The sequence below is a fragment of the Chamaea fasciata genome, unplaced genomic scaffold (assembly GCF_029207755.1).
Source record: "Chamaea fasciata isolate MVZ Bird 193981 ecotype frontalis unplaced genomic scaffold, bChaFas1.0.hap1 SCAF_9, whole genome shotgun sequence".
NCBI classification, from domain to species: Eukaryota; Metazoa; Chordata; class Aves; order Passeriformes; family Sylviidae; genus Chamaea; species Chamaea fasciata.
In genome coordinates this window covers 18,373,569-18,393,122 of record NW_027094094.1, presented here as the reverse complement: position 1 = coordinate 18,393,122, position 19,554 = coordinate 18,373,569, and the positions used below count along the sequence as shown (strand labels likewise).

At 44.3% G+C, this 19,554-nt stretch overlaps 1 protein-coding gene across 1 annotated transcript; it reads right to left on the bottom strand.

The window, feature by feature from the left end:
• Positions 1-3,230: 3,230 nt before the first annotated feature.
• ANXA8L1 (annexin A8 like 1) lies at positions 3,231-16,085 on the bottom strand. The gene is made up of 13 exons (XM_066190617.1): positions 15,981-16,085; positions 15,823-15,869; positions 12,388-12,478; positions 12,020-12,114; positions 10,809-10,922; positions 9,962-10,052; positions 9,274-9,353; positions 8,612-8,671; positions 8,021-8,114; positions 6,175-6,270; positions 5,871-5,929; positions 4,914-5,036; positions 3,231-3,609 (listed from the first exon to the last, which is right to left on the bottom strand). Exons 2-13 carry the CDS (start codon positions 15,841-15,843, stop codon positions 3,553-3,555), a joined length of 981 nt encoding a protein of 326 aa, XP_066046714.1. The 5' UTR covers positions 15,844-15,869; positions 15,981-16,085; the 3' UTR covers positions 3,231-3,552.
• Positions 16,086-19,554: the final 3,469 nt, after the last annotated feature.

Sequence of the window (19,554 nt, the reverse complement as noted above, 5' to 3'; positions counted from 1 at the left end):
GGCTCTGGCGACTCAGGCAAGGCTCTGGCCCCATCCCAGCCCTGGTTTTCAGCAGCCTGCAGCAGCCAGGGGTGCCTCTGTGCACTGATGAGGAAACCGCAGGGAAAAAGGAAGACTGAACATCTTTCTCAGATTATTTCCTGCCCTTGAAACACTTTCCTTAACATGAGGAGATGGTAAAGACATCTCCCACTTTGCCTAAGATACCTGATATTCTCTTCTTCCACTTCTTGACAGGAGCAATGTTCTTTTAACCTCAATTTGAACACTTAAACATATTTTATCCAAAAATTACTCCAAACTGCTGCAAAATAGAAATGCAAGTGAAGCCAAACCAATCCAATCGTTTTTTTTTTTTCTCCAGAAGCTGCAGTGATGACACACCTCTTAAGAAGCCGAGCCTTTGCTTGCCTGTGTCTGGCTGCCTCGGTTTTGGGTCACATCTGCTCTGTGTTTCTGGGAGAATTAAGCAAGACTAAATGAGGTCAGCTTTCTCTGGAACAGAAACTCTCAGGGGTTAAACATGAAGTATGTGCATTAGCATCCTATCTGGAACAGACTTCTGTTAGTTTTCCGGGTGTCAGGAACAGAGGTAACAGTTGGAGGCAGCTATTCCTACGTACGCCTGGGTGTGAGCTGGGCAGAGAGCTGACGTAGCCACACCCCACAGGGCTGAACGGTAGCACAGCTCCTGCTGTGTGACCTGTACCTGGGGACACAGGGCAGCCACCCGGGGAAGACAGCAAGGGGGCATTAGTGCTGTTCCTGGAGACTCCCTGGACGTGGGTCTTTCTGCAGCACAGGAGGAAGAAAAAGGCTGGCACATAGGCAGCAGAAGGCCTACACCAGTCCTGGGCATTTTTAATGTTGCCCCTGTTACCTTTTCCTTGCCAAGCTTTTATCTTGATTTTTGTGCAATAAAATCATGTTAATAAAACTGTGAATGAATAGAAAGGCCCTAAGTCAATATTTGCACTTAGAAAAAACTGGTTAGAACAGCTTAGAGATTGATCCTGATTTATTAAAGCACCTGTTCACCCAGGGAACATTTTAGCAGCAATCAATATGTAATTAAATCTTCATTGATGTTTTACAATTGTTTTGTTTCCCAGCAATTGCAGTGATAGAATCAGCTTCCCCTGGTTGTTCCTCCTTTCCAGCTTTACTACTGATCTCCTGTGAGCATTCTGGCAACTCACTTTACATCTCCCAGGCTGTTACTAATAAATTGGGATCACAAGCACAGTGAAATAACTCTAATCCATACACACTGTGCTAAGCACAGGCCAACAAGAAAAGCCAACCTCTAACCCGAGTAACCTGATAACAATAACAACAACGGCAGCTCTGGGACCATATAAACACAAATGTTTTAGTGAAATCATCACACAACTCTGAACTAAAACAGCTTGAAGAGCTGAGCTTTCATTAGGCTTTTCTAGTGAGACTTTAGGTCCCTCAAGTCTGGGATTGCTTTTCACTTGCTGCCTGTCCATCTCCAGGAAACAGAGGTGCTGTGGGCGCAGCATTGTAAATCACTCCTGCTCCCTGCTCAGGCAGACACAAATTCCCATTTGGCCTTTCCAAAATAATACCCCAAACACACCAGAACAGGTCACACTTTCAGTAAAACCTCCTCACATGACTTTGGTCGGAGGAGTGCCTTGCTGCAGAGCCCGTAGCCTTGCTGAGGGCCCGGGAGCTGGGTCCCTAAGGGGACAGGGAACGCACCTCTCCGTGCCAGGCTTCGCGGCGGCTGCGAGAGAGAGCCAAGGGGGGAAGGGGGAAAATCCTATCCGTTCCCCTTGGCTCCCGCGGCGGCCGTGCCCGGGATGCCCCGGGGTGCGCGGTGTGCCCGGGATGCTCCGGGGTGCCCGGGGAGGCCCGGGATGCGCGGTGCCGCCGCCGGGATGCGCGGTGTGGCCGGGATGGGCGGTGTGGCCGGGCTGCCCGGGATGCCCCGGATTCTCCGGGATGCCCGGGATGCCCGGGATGCCCCGGGATGCGCGGTGCCGCCGCCGGGCTGCGCGCAGGAGGTCCCCCAGCAGAGGGGGGTGTGAGCACGGCTTTGGCCGCAGCCGCAGCCCCCGCACGGCGCTCGCAGGCCCGAACCGACTCGAATAAACCAGAACGGAACAGGCAAGCCCGATCATCGGTGTCAATTAGAACAAGTGACTGTGAAAAACCAAATGGGGTGCTTCGACCAGCAAAAGAGACATGCGAGTCCCTGTCTTTTGGTGCCCGTAGCCGGCTCATGTTCCTCAAAAACTGAGAGAAGAAACCCCCACCTTGATGCTCCGCCTAGAGACAAGGAGAGAGACTGGGACATCACTGAAAAAACAAGCACCTCAAGAGGCAGAGACTGAAACCTCCTCCTCTTCGTGTTCACTTGAGGTGAATTGATACCCTGACCCCAGGACCCTTGTCTGTGTCCTGGACTCACCAAGACCTTTTGAACTTGCCTCACTCATGGCACTGATTCCTGCTAATCTCAGCAGTGCAAGGAAAGTAACACCCCTCAGCCAAAAAAGCTCACTCACTTGATCAGAAAAGCTCCTTTACTGAATACATTTACTGAAAGGCTTTTGTAACTACACATTTAAAGGATTGCTTTAGGAGTGGAGAACCAGTGGTCAAGGCAGATCCCAACTTCTCAGACTTCTCAGACTGTTCTCTCTGTATCACTGTCCATATTTGGGGCTTCACTCAGCACCCTGGTGGTGCATTCATGGGGGTTGGAGGCAATTTTGGAGGGAGTCTCAGACTGCTGAGAAGTTACTGTGACGCTAGGAGCACAGGTCTGCTCCATGGGCAAGGTATCCTGTGTTCACGAAAACCAAATCATCCATGCCAGTTTTGATTCCCCCATGGTCTGACATCGATGTGGGGCCCTGAGCTTGCTGGTCTTAGCCAACAGACAAGCAAGAAGGAAATTAGGCACACAGCCTTCAACTTTTACATGCTTGCAGCTAGCTTGGCTCTGCCATTCCCTGCTCCTTGGGGAGCTCCCTCTGAAGTTATGTAGACAAGGCTGCTAAACAACTGCCTCTGGCACTAAATTCTCCATTCTCACCCATGGCCTAAAGCCTCATTAATATCTGGGACTCCTTCCAGACCCATCCTTGCAAGCATCAAATGGCCCCCCAATCTACCAGCGAGTCCTGGAGAAATTAGCATGGCTTCAGGGCAGCCCAGGCTTTGTAGGGTTGTTCAGACTTGTGAAACATCTATTGAGCATTTGAAAGAACCTTTAATTCCATGTCAAAGTGCCATCCTTCACAGTGGCTTAAAATAGAAGGAAAACTTCAAAGAACAAAATGGAAACAAGAAATTAACCTTCCCCCTTGTGTTTAAGAAACTCTTTGGGAAGTGGATAGCATTCAATATGTAATGAGCATCTACATCCTTCAGAAAGCTTTGTATATCTCAACCATTAATTTGGTCTTTCCCCCCACACCTGGATCAATGCAAAGATTTTCTAGAAGTATATTTTCAGACCCTTGTTCACTGTTAATCTTCTCTCTGTAACCAACATCTTCCTCCTAGAGTCTGTCAGTCACTGCCACAGAGATTCAGCAAGGCTGTCTTGTATTCACCACTGGTATCCTCCTGAAAGGAGAAAATATTAAAAAAATAAGTGAGTATGGAAGTTCCTCTGCATGCTCCAAGTGCTGACGTCGTCAGTCTGTGGAATATGCCCACACAGGAAAATGCCTTTGGAAAGAGCAAGCCAGACTTCAGCAGAGTTGCTGCCAGCTGACACACCATCAAAAGCAAATGGAGAAATGAGGCTTGTAGCTACCACCTGAAATAACATTCATCAAGTCCAATTTTTTCCTTTGGAATGCAGGTGAGAAATTGATCAAGGTTCTGTTCCACAGAGCAGCACAAAGTCAGCATAAATGACAGCAAGCAAACCTGTTGTGTTCAAATTTTTTGTTTGTGGGTATTGATGTAGCACCTCTTCCCTACAGGAAGTGAAACGGCACTATAGGTAGCCCTGACACATGGCATTTCTAAGGTCATTTTGGTCTGGAAGCACTACACAAAATATTCTCTAGTTTAAAAAATTTCCTCCCTTTGAATGTTCTGTGGTGACAGGTGTAAGCTAGTTCTACTTCTAAGAAGGAATGAATATTCTATACAGACCCTTGAAGACTGATCATTAATCAACATGACAGACCCTGACAGTGTCAATTATAAGGAAGGCACTTCATTTCAGAACCAGACTTCCCATAGAGAGTGCTGAGGACAGAGTTTCTGTGCTATCTGCACAGGGGCAGAGGAAGATCCCAAAGTCCTTAGGACAAATAGTAAAAAACAGCATTTCAGTGCTAACAGGGGAGGCACATTCACTCGGAGCTGAGACTCAAATGCTACAATAAGCCTTGACAATGTTCAGTTTCTGAACCTATCTCATCACAGTGTAGACCAGGTTTTCACCTGGGATAAGGCAGCAAAAAGCCCCTCAAACAACAGGGAAAGGAAAAGGAACAAAATGCCCCAGCACTATTTTGGTGTATATGGATGACACTGGCTTGAGGGAGTTAAGGATGGCAGAGAGGACAAAATGGCACAGCAGTGTGGGATAGGTATAACAGGAATGATTCATTAAATTTAGATTCATCTAGGACATCATGCAGTGCATGGATACAGAGACTGGCCCACGAAAATCCTAGTGCAGTGTCTCCTTGGGTTTGCTTTGTCCGAGTCACAGAGAGCAGACGGTCTGACTCACCTTTCAGACACACGTGTCTCTGAAGGACATGACTTAACAGGCCTAGTGGAGGAGAGCCATGATCATAGCAGAAATCACATTGTTACTGCAAACAACCATGGAAGCATCCCACAGTGCTGGAAAGATTAGGAATACATGCACTGGCTGAGAACCATCATATCAAGATTCTGCTTACCGAAATCATAGTGGAGAGAGGCTTTCCTGCAATACGCTTGAATTCAGGCTTGATAAGATTTAGGTCAACTTCACTTCGAGAAACAAGCACCCTTATCAGAGTCCCATCATCAGTTCCAGCCCCCTGGAATAACAGATATATCAGTCTGTGATATTACTGGGTGTTCAAGGCACAGGTTGTGCAAATTAGTCCAGAGTCAGCTTTCCAACACCACTTGGCACCTGTTCTGTGGAACATCTGCATCTTTTTCTGGAGGTCCCACACTCACACTCCTCCCAGGGGCCTCTGCCAACCCACAAGCCCACCATGGAGGTGTGCACAAGTTTTGCACATGTCAAATGCAAAAGCAAACATGCTACAGGGATGGGAGCTGGGAATGAATGCAGATTGTCCTTCTGCAGCATCACCCAGGCAGTGTTTGGCTTCAACAAATATTGTTTATTCACTCACAGGAAAATTTGGATCACACTGATAAGAAAACAGTTATCTCAGCTTTCCAAAAGGTTTGGAGAGCTGACATCTTGTACATACCAGTTCAGTATTACAGGGGCACAATCTGCAAATGCCTTATGTGTCCCCATTTGAAACTCACATTTTATACTGCCATTGAGAGAATTGCTTCCTAAAAAGAAAATACTGTGTTCCAGTCTACTAACACAGAAGGAAGTCTTCACCATAAAAAACCTCCTAGAAAAGCCTCTTCCAGAAGTTTTGTCTGTGTTCCAGAAAGTAGGGCAGGACTCCTTGCAGACTCTTAAGCCAGAAAAGCCAGACTCCCTTGTTATCTTGAGCTTAAAAGGTACTTTTCTGCTCAAGGTGTTTGAAAGGATTCTGCTATTACTTGCAACAATTGCACTGAACCTGCTGAATTTCACCAAAACCCTGGCTCTTCTAGTTTAAATTGGTGGAAGCCAGGTTACAAGTTCAAAACCAGTGTGTTGCAATGAAGAGTCTTACCTTTAAAGCATTGTACAGCCTCTCTGCAAAGTAGCAACGGATGTTTCTGGTGCATTTCACTAGACATACAAAAAAGCTCAGTAAGAATCAATGGTACTTCCAGCCCAGGGCAGGAGGTGACTGAGATCCTGTATACTTCCCATTAATTCAGTGTGCTCCTGGAATATGAGTTTATTTTACCCAAGAGATACCTCTAACTTCCTACCATATACCCTTATAAAGTAGATCCATCTAATATAAGTCAAATACTGCAGAAGAAAAGGCAGCAGACTCTGACAAAGCAAAGGGAAAGGTCACCACTTACCAATTGCCAGCATGGCATCCTCAAGTGAACCACGAGTTTCACTCTTGATAGAGTCTTCTATGCTCTTACCAGCCAGTTTCTGGTATTCTTCAAACACTGTTTGAAACACAAAGAACTTAAATTTTTTACCAAGTAACCTTTGAGGCATTTTGGGCCCAATATTTACAGGCATTACTTGTGTGGCAATATGATCCTGCAAAAGATCCTGCGAAAGCAATGGCCACATTTGCACCAGCTTCAGGAGGCTTAGTCAACATCAGAAATTAGCTATAAAGATGGATGTTAACATTTATAAAAAGCCAAACCATTCATGGTTCTAAATTCAGGCAATTTCAGTCACTTCAAGTTTATTTGGAAATGTGACCTTTCATCGCTGTCTTTAACCACAGAAATAAAGCAGACAACAAAGTTAGGCACACCTTTGGTCTTGTGGTTGTTGATTACATTAGTTCATGAGCCAAAATAAAATCAACTTAAATCTAGGACTATGCAGCTCACAGCCCATGGACTTCAAAATGATGACAACACCATTTGGGGAAACTTACTATTTCAACCACAATTTAAAATAAAAACAGCTGAGAAAAGATGAGCAAAACACAGGTGCAGATTCCAAGATATTTGAGTTACCACAGTAACAAAAGCTCAGCAACAGAGTCATTGCTTGGCTTATACACTTGGGATACCCCAAGGCTCAGAAACACAGATATCTGTTTTTATTCCTAACTTCCTTGGACTAACAAAGAAGGGAAACTGCTATGTAATGTAATAGACATATTAAGAAACTTTGCTGAGCATCCAAGATCATCAACACTCAAGACACTTTGGGGAAATGGAATACAGGATAGACAGATGGATACAAACTTCCCAACTCAAACCTACTCTTTCTATTTAAAAAATAAATAAAAAAGTTGCAATAATTACACTCCGATTTTAGAGGCAAATAGCTACAGGTGGCTGTAGCACAGAAGAAATTGCTTGGTGCCACAGTAGGTTCCAAAGACTGGTTGCATTGTCACAAGATTAAATTCAATTCTTTAAGACCAATACAGACAAATACTATAGCGACCACCTATTTTTGTTTGTTTGTCTTGCTTATTTTTTAAGTGACCTTGGGAGATTGAATTTGAAACACAAGGGGGAGCTGGCTTCCAGGGCATAGAAACAGCCTCAGAGTACCTCAGCTTGGAAAAAGCTCAGGCATACCTAATTTATCTCCAGCTAAATTTACCAGTTTAGGTCCACCTGATTCACACAGTACTTGATATGCTTAGATTCAGCCAACATAACAAAATCTATTATACCTCAAAAGCCTTGAGATGACAAGGTTTGGTCTCTGCTGCATGGAGCTGAGGTCTCAGCTCAAGCAGGGCTTGTGTCTTCCCTCCCAGCAGCCTCTGATGCCCTCAAAAGGGCCTGGGGCAGAAATGCAGGCTGCACCCTGTGATTCTCTAGCACTGAATAACCAGCTATTTTTTTAGTGATTTTTTTTTCCTCAGAGGAATTCATATCCAAGGGGACGTGTCTGTTCACCATATGCTCCTACTTAATGAGGATAGTACTCACTCACTCACTTCTTGGATTTATAAAATCAACTATCCAGTTATCACCACTATACAGGGACTCCTGGAAAAGCCACTTGATTTTCATGAGAACTAAAGCTTCATAATCTTTCACAAAATCTGCTGGTAGCTTTTGGTTACTGGGTGACCAGGAATTAAAAAACAGGCTCAGGTACTTATTTCTGACTTCTCTCATCTCTAGCCCTGCCTCTTCTTTTTGGCTAGGGCGATCTCTGATTTTGGAGGCCTGGGAGTATAGTGATGACAGTGTGGGCTCTGCTCTGTACCTTTCATTAAGTGTGTGGCACTCCTTTTGCACAAGATGGTGATGAACTGTATCTCATCAGTGCCCCGGATCTTTTCTCCAGCAGCATAGAGAGCCTGTAATTTAACACACAGTTGTTAGCAAGGTGTTCTGTGTATGGTAAATGAACAGAGTTTGGTTGAAGGCATGGCTGGGGTAAAGGGGTTTGGAGTAACTGAAACCACCGTGTGAACCAGAGTCTCCTAGAATGGCTGTTTATGAAAGCCTCCCTGTTGTCTAGACAAATTGGAACATCCATTATCTCCATGCTTTCTACCCCTCCTGCAGCAGCTGGAGCAGCCAACAATCCACTTGAGGTTCCCTCCTTTTTCTCTCCCACTCCACCATACCCATATACTTTCACACGTCAAAGGCAGCTGAGCCAAAGCCTCATCACCCCGCTTTGGAATGGCAGAGCTCAGCAGTGCAGGCAAAATTGAAAAACCCCAAGTTACTTAAAGGTAACCCCACCCCAAATTACTGTGACTCCAACCCTCTGTTGACACTGAAGCACTCTGAAGTTCAAGAAGGTGGGGATGCAGGCATATCAGTGATTACAGGTATCTGAGAGTACCTCTGCATCCTGATGAGCCAGGTCTGTGTCCACATAGAGGGTAGCATTGTCCCTCTCACCCTAGGAGCAGAAAAAGAAAGACAAACAATTTTGTCTCATGAAGATTCTTCCATAAATATGGATCAGAGCATTCATTCTGAGCAAAGATCAATTATCCTCTTAGTTATCTACTTCTGCAGAGTACTCAAGCAGTAACATTTCAGACAGCACAAGTGCTAACTCCTTCACTGAAAGGTGCTGAAATCAGTGATATGAAGCAGAATGAAAAATTGCTGTTACTCTGCTACCAGGCAGGAAAATTCCAAAAATGCGGTAGGGTAAATGCACTGAGCATTGAGGGCACAGACCCTGGAAATCCTAGTGGATTTGAATCCTGGTGGAGGGGCATTTGTTTTTTAAGACCCATGTAGAGTACAGTGGCTTTACACATATGTGAAAGTGAGGTGTCTCTCTGCAGTAGAGTTCTCTTACTGCTGCTAAGGGAGGGAGATTTCCCTGTTTCAGTCACATTGAAGCTGAAACAGATCTAGTCCAAGTGACGTGGTTGTCTGCAGTTATCTGTTGATCATGACTGTACTGGCTCTCCCATTGCATGTCTTCTCCAAAAAAGAAGAGAGAAATGTGAAGACTTTTATACCCTCATTTCTCTTCTCTAGCATTACCTGAAGAAGGCAAACCAGAATCTGTTCTAAGTAGCCACTTGTTTCCGATTTTATGTCTTGTTCCAGATCAGAACCGTACTCTACCCAAGGGAAAGAGAAGGACAAGGGAAGGATTTGTTATTTATTTAGATGATACAGTCAAGATATTACCAGGAACCCAAGCATACACAATAGCTTGACACCAGGCAAGAGGGTCATTAAGGAAATAAAACAGGGCTGAGAGCAGCTCACACCCTCTGTGATACCCAGGTCAGCGTTTGCATCCAGCTGAGTCACTAGCTCCCCCGATGTCCATGAAATAAACCCAGAGCTAGTTTTAGAGGTATAGCTGAAGGGATGAACAAGATAAAACATCTACAAATACATATTTGATAAATTCCCATCTATTTAATGGGGAGAAAAGCCAAGTGAACAGCTATAGTTTTGTTTATGTTCTGACAATACTCTGTAGCCAAAACTGAACCAAATTTGTGATTTGCTGACCCTTTGCTACAGCTGGATGACGGTCTAGAAAGGGATTTTCAAACCCTCTCAGCATAGCCACGTTCTGTTTGCCAGCTGAAAGCAGAGTTACACTACTTTTGGAGTTAAATGTTTTTAGAAAAGCCCTTTTCTTGCTGACAGTGCTAGCTGGTAACACCGCTCCTGTTGTGCTCTGACCACAGAAATCTGAGCCCCAGGCACTTACCTTCTTTGTACGCCTTGATTATCTCCTTGATCTGCGCTTTTGTCCGAGATGCCAGGATCTCTATGATAACACTTTCCCTCGTTCCCACACCCTATAATAGAAAACGCAGTGGAGAAATAAAGGTGGAGAAAGGCATCTAGTCATGGAGGGTGATTTACTGCTAGAGAAGTATGGTGAAGGGAGGAGTTGGATGGCAGCAAAGAGTCAGTCTCTGTGCTGAGCTGTAAGAAACCATCGTGATGAAAGCTGGAGATACCAAACACATTTGGGTTGAACATGGTTTCTTTTACCAAGGTGCCTACATGTAAAGGAGGATTTTGAAAGGATCATTTAATTTTATGATTTTATTTCTGCAATGGTTTTCTGCAGTCAGATCTTTGACAACAGCCAGCATTGCAGGAATGCAGGGAGACCAGTGCTTGGCTAGTCAGTCCATCTTTGTACCATTCTAACAGACCACTCTGCATCTGAAACTTGTAAAGATACATTAGCAATAGGTAGGATCCCAGCCAACCCCAGCCGGGCCCTTGCACCACCACTGTTTTATTCCTTAAAGGTTTCATGGCTCAGATGGGGCATCAGAGCAGCAGGTTTGGGTGTGAATTTAGTTTTGCTGTTGCCTACCCTGGCTCCATGAGTCATATACGTACAGCAACTTTCTTATAGCCATAAATATTTCAGCAGCATTTCCCCCAGAATATTAATAGTACAATTAAGTATTTCTCAAAAGCTACTGCTAATAACAAACTTAACCATGCAACAGTCGAGTTATTAATGCTTGCACAATTGCAGGAAATGACGACTGTATTTGTGCTACTATTTAAATATCAGTATGCAATTTGCTTACCTTCATGGCATCATACAGCTCCTTGGCATCATACTTGAATGGGGAGTACATGAGAGCTACAATGAGCTTCTCAAAGTTGCCACTCAGTTCAGACTTCAGGTTTTCAATCAGATCCTGTTAAATGGGCATCATCAGATTGTTACATAAACAGCCTCACAGGATCATTTTGCTGCACAAACTGCTTTCATCCCCATGGCCCAAGTCATGAAGCTGTATGACAGTATTGTTGGTAGTTCATTTGAAAAGGTCATGGGAATGAAAAAGGAACCTAACTGCAAAATGGGATTTGTCTAGGTGCTTACACATTCCCTGTTTTCTTGATATTCAGGCTTTCTCAATTATTAGACCCGCAGCAAGTCTTCCTCCACCCTCCTTTACACAGTGAACAGGACCAGGTAGCTGAAGGCCTTGCATTGAGCAAGGGTGTAGCTTCAGAGAGAGCTGATTCCCAAACCTGCATATAAACTTGCACCCAGACGTTTGCAGAATCAGGAATGCAATCTGCTTGAAGATACGCTTCAAGCTTCCCTTTCACTACAATGCAGGTTTTCCTAGAGTATGAGTCTCTCTGTCTTAGTGGGATGCAAGTGCTCTATTTATTCATTGTTCCATATCCACAACCCCCGTATTTGCATCCCTTTCTGAGGCTTTTGCATGGCAGTCCCCTTTCCAGCAAGGGTCATTGGAGACTCCACAGTAGGGCTGAGGGAACAGTCTGCTGGTGAAAAAATTTTCCCAATAGTAGTAAGATTTTATCAAAGAAACAAAGAGAGACAAAGGAAAACATAATTGTCGATGACCATGGAATTTCCAAGCAAGTATAATTAAATAAGTCTTTAAATTGAACTTTTTTGACATTTAAAAAGATCTGAAACAGACCAATATTTTTACTCAACTTGTCACTTAGACAGGTACCAATTTTTGTTACAGCTTCAAATCAATAAGAAGCTTGATTTCAAGTTAAAACTGGCTTTTAAAAAGTATTTCTGGTCAAAATGCATTTAAAAAAATCTTTAGGAGAAAACCCTTTTTTTCTGGTGAAAAATTAATTTTACGCATTCATCACAGGCCTTATAAATAGATATTAGTCTACTTATTTGCAGAAGGCCTGCATATAGTTTCCATCATGCTACAGAATGAACTGTACCCCCATTTACTACATCCTGCATGCAGTAAACCAGTGATTGAATATGGCTTTGTTTTGGAGGAACCTTTCCAAACTGTGCTTTGAAGGATTTGGCAATCTCTTGACGCTGCAGATTGCTCCTCTTGGTTAGGACATCAATTATAGCTTGTTCATCAGTCCCTGTGGAAAGCAACAATAAATCATAAATACAGTGCACAGAATAAGCTGACACTCGCCCAAAATCCCAATCTGAATATTCAGACAACCTTGTCTGGTTCATTGCCTTTGTGTAGAAGTTTAAGTACCTACTGAGGAAACTTTAATATCAGTTTTTCACAGTTAAAAAAAAAAAAAAAGTGATATCTCTTGATGCAAATTTCCTAAGGAATGGATTTCAACTTAGCAATTATAAGAAGAACATAGAATTTACATCTGTGGTTGGAGTCAACTCACCAAGCCCTTTCATGGCCTTGTACAGGGTCTGAGCATCAGGTGCAGCGTTAAAATTTAAAGAACCTGCCACAGACCTGCCCTCTGCTTCACTCTGAAAGAAGAAAAAAAATACATGACTTTCCACCACTGCTTTTCATCAGCTGAAGAAAAAGTATTTGAAAAGTACATTCATGGTATTTATTGCCTACACTTGGTAAAGTCACAGAAAATAAGAGAGACTGGCACGAAGTCTCTCAGCAGAGCAGAAAGAGAACACAAGTTGCTGTCCAAAGAGAACACAAGTTTCCTGTTCCCACCTGCATGTACCAGCCTTTGCTGCTGGCAGAAACATGAAGTGCAAAGCACAGCTGACAGTGCTGCAAGTGTTGTGAGGTGCAGGCAGTCTGGCAGAAATAGCACAGACTGTAATAGACTGGACTTTCCTATTCTCCCCTTAATAACAGTCCCTGGTAGCATGGATGCTATTGTATCATACTGCATTTCTCAGTGGGTTGGTGCAGGGGAGTTTTTAGATAGCTTTTTGAATCCCTGAAATAGTCTTGTTCTCACAGACCATTTTTTTCAGTAGCTGCTGCTGCATTTCTGCACAGCTGGTTTCAAAAGGGGAGCATCTCCACCAGAAGGATTTGGGCCAAAACACTACTTTGAAGGAAGAAATCCATCTGGAACAGTGCAGGTTTGATGTTCTTCCCTGCGCCAAGAATCAGATACAAGTACACAAGAATTCTCCTAACAAACCCCTGAGGTGCTGACAGTACCAGTCCCAGGGCGTAGAAGGCACACTGAGAATTATTTCAGTCACCACAAAGTAATAGGGCCATCAACCAGAACCCAGGCATAATTTAACAAAACTGGTAGTCAAGGAACTGGCTTGAATATATTGTCACATCTATCACAAAGCTGGTCCTATCAATAGGGGGAGTATGCGGGTGGGTAGGCATGAAGAGTCATCAACACTTTATTACAATAATAGACACAATTTTCTCCTTCCAAGAAGCAAGGATATTTAAGTTGGAAACTACTATATTCTCCTAAATTTACCTTTAGAGGCCGGGTTAATATTAAACTAATGGTATCAGTATGACCTGATAAATATTTTAATGGGGATGTCTTCACAGTGAGATAAAAATCAGAGATTAGAGATCCGAAGGAAGCATTAGGATTGTCCCACCTGACTTGCATAACACGGACCACCAAGTGCCGCCCACCAGCCTCCTGCTGTGATGCAAATCCCTTCTGCTTTTACTTCCCACGTGAAAGAGAACCAGTGGATACAGACGGCCTGTTTGCATGCTGGCCCCTTTGCCAGCCTCGCTCCGGAGCAGTGACAACCAGCCAAGAGCCAGTGAGGGGTTTTGAGAGAGGCAGCACGTTCAGCAATCAACAAGACTTGGAAAAGTTTGCTTTGCAGCCAGCACAGAGACACTTTTGCACCACCACAGCTTGCTCCCAGCAGAAAGAGCAGCTGAGAAGCAAATGTTGTCAACAGGAAACTTCACAAGAGATGCAGCTTTGAATCCAAATGGTCACTGAGCACCAAGTTTAGGGCTGAGGTGAAGCTATCACCGCAGAAAAAAGCAGTGACAGAGCAGGTGGCACTGCCACCTCTAACAGTTTGCCATGGGCCTAGAAGAATTTGGCTGAGCTGGCAGGACCATTTCAAGTGCTCCTTTTCAAGCCCTCTGCCAAGATGGCCAGCACCACCACAACTTCCCTGGGAAGCAGGTTAGACTCATCCATCTGAGTTTGCTCTGAAAAGGATGGTCAATCCTCTCCAGCTGCATGCAAGGGCCCTGTGAAGAAACCCCCAAACACTCTGGACCCATGCCTGGTGACTCAGTGAAAAAGGGAGTACAAAGCTGAGCTTTCTTTTGGAGGCAGTGGAAACAATTTAAACAATGATCTTTTTTGGTACTAATTCCGATAAACAGTTACTGCCCTTCCCAGCTCAAGTAGCACATTTGTGACTCACTCATGCACCTCATTCTCTGTCCACATCCTTGTTGCAGCACAAATACAATTCCACCAGCTCTTCAGAGAATCTCTGTTCACTTTGGTCTTGTTTCCTGGCTGAATTAATCCTACAACTCCCTAACTGAAAATACTCGAGGGGTTTGTGCTCATGGAAATATAAATAACTGGCATGAAAGCAGCAGAAGCAGTGTACCTTACAGCTGATGCTGTGAAAAGTTTTACCTATAAATGAACGGAAGAAGGAATAAAAGGTTTACCAACAAAATATTTTCAAACCTAAACTATAGGCTTTTTTAAAAAGCTGGAATCTGGGGACAGGCTGGGTTACTGTTTGCGTTTTTTTCAGTCAATATTTTCTGAGAAAGTTTCACATTTTTTCATTCTTTTGGCTTTTGAACTGTATTCTTTATGAAGGGTTTAGAAACCCCAAATTTTTGCCCATCCTTCTTTGGACCTCTCATTTTCTCTCATGCCTCCACCCCCTACAACACCAACTGGTGTGAGATCGCTGGAGTTCAAGGGCTTTTCTCCTTCTTTTCTCATTCTAAGTTTACAAATTATTTCCAGCTTGAGGGTAGCAGGGAATAGATCATCCAAAAGGAAAAAAAATTAAATGAGAGCTACTCCTAGCTCAGGAAAAAACCATCTATTTTATTATGCCAAACTTCCAAGAGAAATAGGGAGGCAGAGAAAACTCAGAAGGAAGATTACAATTTTAATCTTTCTGAGAAAAAAAAATATTTTGAGACCTGGGAGTAAACCTGGCCTCCCACAGAGGCTGAGGGGGCAGCTGCCATGGCTGGCACATCACCAGAGCTACCTGCTGCCTGGTCTGAGCCAGACCCCAGGTGCTGCCTCAGCACACCCCATGAGCTTCTCCCCATCCTGCCACATTCCTCTCAAAGCCACAAGCATTTACAAGAGAACATACATGGCATTTCTGGCTCCTGGCAAAGAGACAGGCTGTTCAAGACATATTATTGTTGCAATATTAAAAACCCACCAAAGACAGACATTGTGGCTGGACCATACCTTTCTGTGTGACCACAGCCTGACAGCACAACGGGGAACCAAAAATGGGGACAGGTCAGTGCCCTGAACTCACTGCCACAGGGCAAGGGAGCAGACAAGGAGCCCACAGCTCGCAGACTTCAGCTGTGTAACTTCGCAGTCCCATGGTACCATCTCCCCATGAACACAGGGATATCAACACCCCCAGCACCTCTCTTAACTGAGGATCCAGGGTCTGCTCCTCTTCCTATAGCCAGCAATCCTAGCAACACCCTCCTTCATCAATGCTTTTGAAGTGCTGAATGCTATTTTACAGCCAGAAAAACAGTGCAAAAGTCTTCCTGATTTTTAAAGGAAACTGTTCATTCCCACGCAGTGCCTGATGCAACTTAGAAGTTACCTTATTATAGTGCCAAAAACCCTCGGAGTGTCAGTATATCCTCTACTTACCCAGGCCTTCCACCATGCCATTGCGGTCTCAGTAGTGATACCTGGGTCTGTTGGGGAAGAAAAGCACACATATCACACCTCACAGCTTGGAAATATCAGATTTGAAGGGAGGCATAGGGAGCAGAGGAAGAAACAAAAGTTCTTTTCAATAAACTTACCACAGGAAAAATGGAATAACTGTTCTCCTCTGGAGGCTTGTTCCCTCTGGAAGCCACAGAATGTAACTGGCCTCTCAGGCACACGCGGGTATAAAGGATCCTTATCTACAAATTCCACAGGGCAACACCCTCAGACATGGCTCAACCTGTTTTTCACATATGATCTCACAGGGAGAGCTCAAGTTGCTTAATAAACGAGGCTTCCCTTGTGAGGAGGCCTAAATTCAACCTTGTTGACTCATTGTAATTTTTCCACTTCTCCCAATACACGCCCTTCCCTGCTAACATTTTGGCCTCTGGCACAGATACAATATGCAAATTACAACCAGGTAATTTCTCAGCATAAAAGAGACTAGATGAATTCAGCTACAACTGAATAAGCCACTCATTATTACCAACTCTTTCTATCTCTACTAATCTGGAACACTGCCAAACAGGACTCTAGAAACATAACATACCTTCCTCTACTTCCCTTCAAAACCTTAATAAAAAAACCCTCAAAGCCAAACAACCCAAAAATTTCCAAACAAACCACAAACACAGCCGAACTCCACATCATCCGTGTCCTACACCCTGCAGTGTGGCTCCATAAAGCATCAGATTGTACAGAGACTTAGGAGGCCCCCTATCCCATACCTAGACTTCCACAGCATGAGTCACAAATGATCTCCAGGGTAACGTAGGACCAACACATCTAAGGCTGGCAAGTTTGAGTAATGACAACCCCAGCTAAGTGTCATAGGGCTTGCAGGAGCTGCCGTGACATGTTAAGGTTTAGGAACTGTGTGCAAAACTTCTCTTTTTTCAAAAAGAACTGAGTTGAACAGCTCCTCATACTTTAATTTGGTGAAATGTTTCTGTGAAATCATCTGAAATACCTTATGGTTGTAGCAATATTTTCCTGTCTAGACTTTTGTCAGAATCTACCCATGCCAGCATTTATTTATTTATTTGCAATGGAAAGCTGCCCTGATGGAAACATTCCCACCAGCTATCTTAACACTTGCCATATAGGAGCTTTGTGCCCTCCACATTAGCAGGCCCACGTGGGATGCTGGGTAAACACCAAACTATAGGCCTCTCTTATTTCCTTCCCACACACTGCTATTTCACTTAACTCAGCAGGGCCCCTGATGGCCTGGGAAGTTGCCCTGGTTATTCCCAAGAGAATAAGCTAGGCCAGCTGCCCCTGCCTCCAATACAACCATCATGTGGCGAGGGCAAGTTGGGAAGGAGGAGCTGGCATTGCCCTTGGTACAACAAACATGCTGCTGGGTCTGCACTGGCTTTGCTCCCAGTTACATGTGAGAGGCAGGTTGATCAACAGCACACAGCAAGGAGAGCTCATGAATGATCCTGAAGTCCTCCTCCTCTGGGGGTGGTAAAGGCAAGGTGCCTTTGCAAGCAGGGTGCATCTGCTTTTGCTGGATCCCAATATTTGCTGCCTACACACACATTTCCCTCAATTGGGATAGAATTGGTCAGCTTGCCATGGAGATGAACTTTCTTGAGGATTCCAAGGACAAAGAAGTCCTTCTAGGCAGAAAATCACAGAGTTACAGCAAACAGCCATAGGTCACAGAGGGCAGAAGAGACCAAACCAGACAGCAAATGGGAAAAAGTCCAAGGGGTTATTCTTGCCATCATAAATTAAAAAGGCTGTGAAGGGACAAACCAGGGGATTTTAATGCATAGAAACACTGGCAAGGTTTTAATCAATATGGGCAGGCTAGGAAAGGTCTGGAGAACCTGAAACATGCTGCAAGTGTCACAGCAAGGCTGCACAGACTTAGTGTAGACCAGAGCAGCTGGCACTTGCAGGCTAGTGGAGCAGAAGACAGCCCAGTAGCCCTTTTTCTTGTGCAAATATAGTTACCTTGAGCAGCTGTAAACATGAACAGATTTGTCTTCATTGCAATTCTTGTCCCTCCCTTAGCACTTGTGCTGTGTGAGCGAGCTTATCTGTGGTTCATGGATTTACTACTGTGTACTAGAGACACACACACAGCTGTCACAGCAGCAGTAAGCAATGGAAGGCACAACCTCTCACACACTTCAACAATTACCCTCAGGAGCATGCAGCTCTTCAGAAAAGGGGCAGAAGATGATGCACGGACTTTCCCAAGCTCAACTTTCTCACCTTGGCACTGTGCCCCAGCCCAGGTGTCATACTTGCATTTCAGGTACTACTCTGTTTTGGAAAGTGAACCCCAAATGCACAAAGCACTCTGTCTATAAACTCTGCTCAACATAATATTGAGGTGGTTAGAATTTGTCTCATAGAAACTCTGCTCAGCATAATATTAAAGTGGTTAGAATTTGTCTCAGACAGTGATCGTGTGTGGTTGTACCACAGTGTGCTGTGGTACCCCACAAAATACAGCCATCTCTGATCTATCTGCAGGAGGAATACCTGGGAAGTGGGTCAGTCAGGCCATGGGTGTGGACACCTACAGCCTGTCTGTACAGTGGCTCTTTCTCAGGCCGCATCCACTGGCCTCCTCCAGGCTTTTGGAGAGTCCCTACACCTGCTGACATGCCCAGCACAGCTGTCAGCCGGCAAGAGTGGGCAGCAACCTCCAGCAGAACTACATCTTACAGCATAATCAGCTTTGGGTTCACATTTTTAAGCCATTTAGTCCAAATCAATTTTCAGCTAGACAAAATGCAGCAGGTACCAGTACACTTAGCTTTTCCTGACTCTGTCCTGGCACTTTCCAAACTTGAATCACAGACATTGGAGTTGTCCCTGATATGTACTCAGCCAGCGCAAAGGAAATAGAAATCACAATCAGGATTTTTAACGAAAAGGTGCCAATAGCCTTCGAAAGGTGCATGACTGACATCACTTTAAGAAGCTTTGGCTACCCATTAATCTCAGGCAGGTTTGTTACAGGTTGAATGACAGCAGTATGAAGGATGTTCTAATTTAGACTGAGGATGACTAAAGTCTTCTAGGGCACAGAGGCAGCCCCTTTCCCATCTATGAGTTTGTGAAGTCTGGTCCTACGCTGGGAAAGTTTCAGGCCAAGGGCTGACTTTTGGAACATGAAAGCCTGTGGAAACCAGGTTCTCAAATGCTCAGCAATTTCATGGTTTCCACTTCTAATAAAATCTTTTCAAGACTAACAAAACCAGCACAGTCCATTGGGAATTTCATCCCACAAGTATGCATTTGTTTGATTTTTCAGCTAGGAACTTGGAAATCAACTGGAATCATTGAAGAAACAGCAGACCAAACACAGAGATATACTGTTGGGCAAAGCAATAGTACTATAACCATATAACATAAGTACTTAAATTTGAAGCAGAGCATACTCTTTAGACCAAACAGGAGAGGGGTATTCTGCTACAAGGCTACAAAATGGAAACCCTTCTCCAACCCAGACTGTAAGCAGAACCATGAAGAGCTGGAGCTCTGATGAGGACCCAGTTCAGCAAATGTCAGAATTGGGGTTTTTTATGTATAATAGAAACCACCAAACTCACATAGTACTGTGCTTTCCAGATCTGAACATTACCCTTACACAAGTCCTCTAGCTTTACACCCATTACTAACAGCACCTGGCCCTAC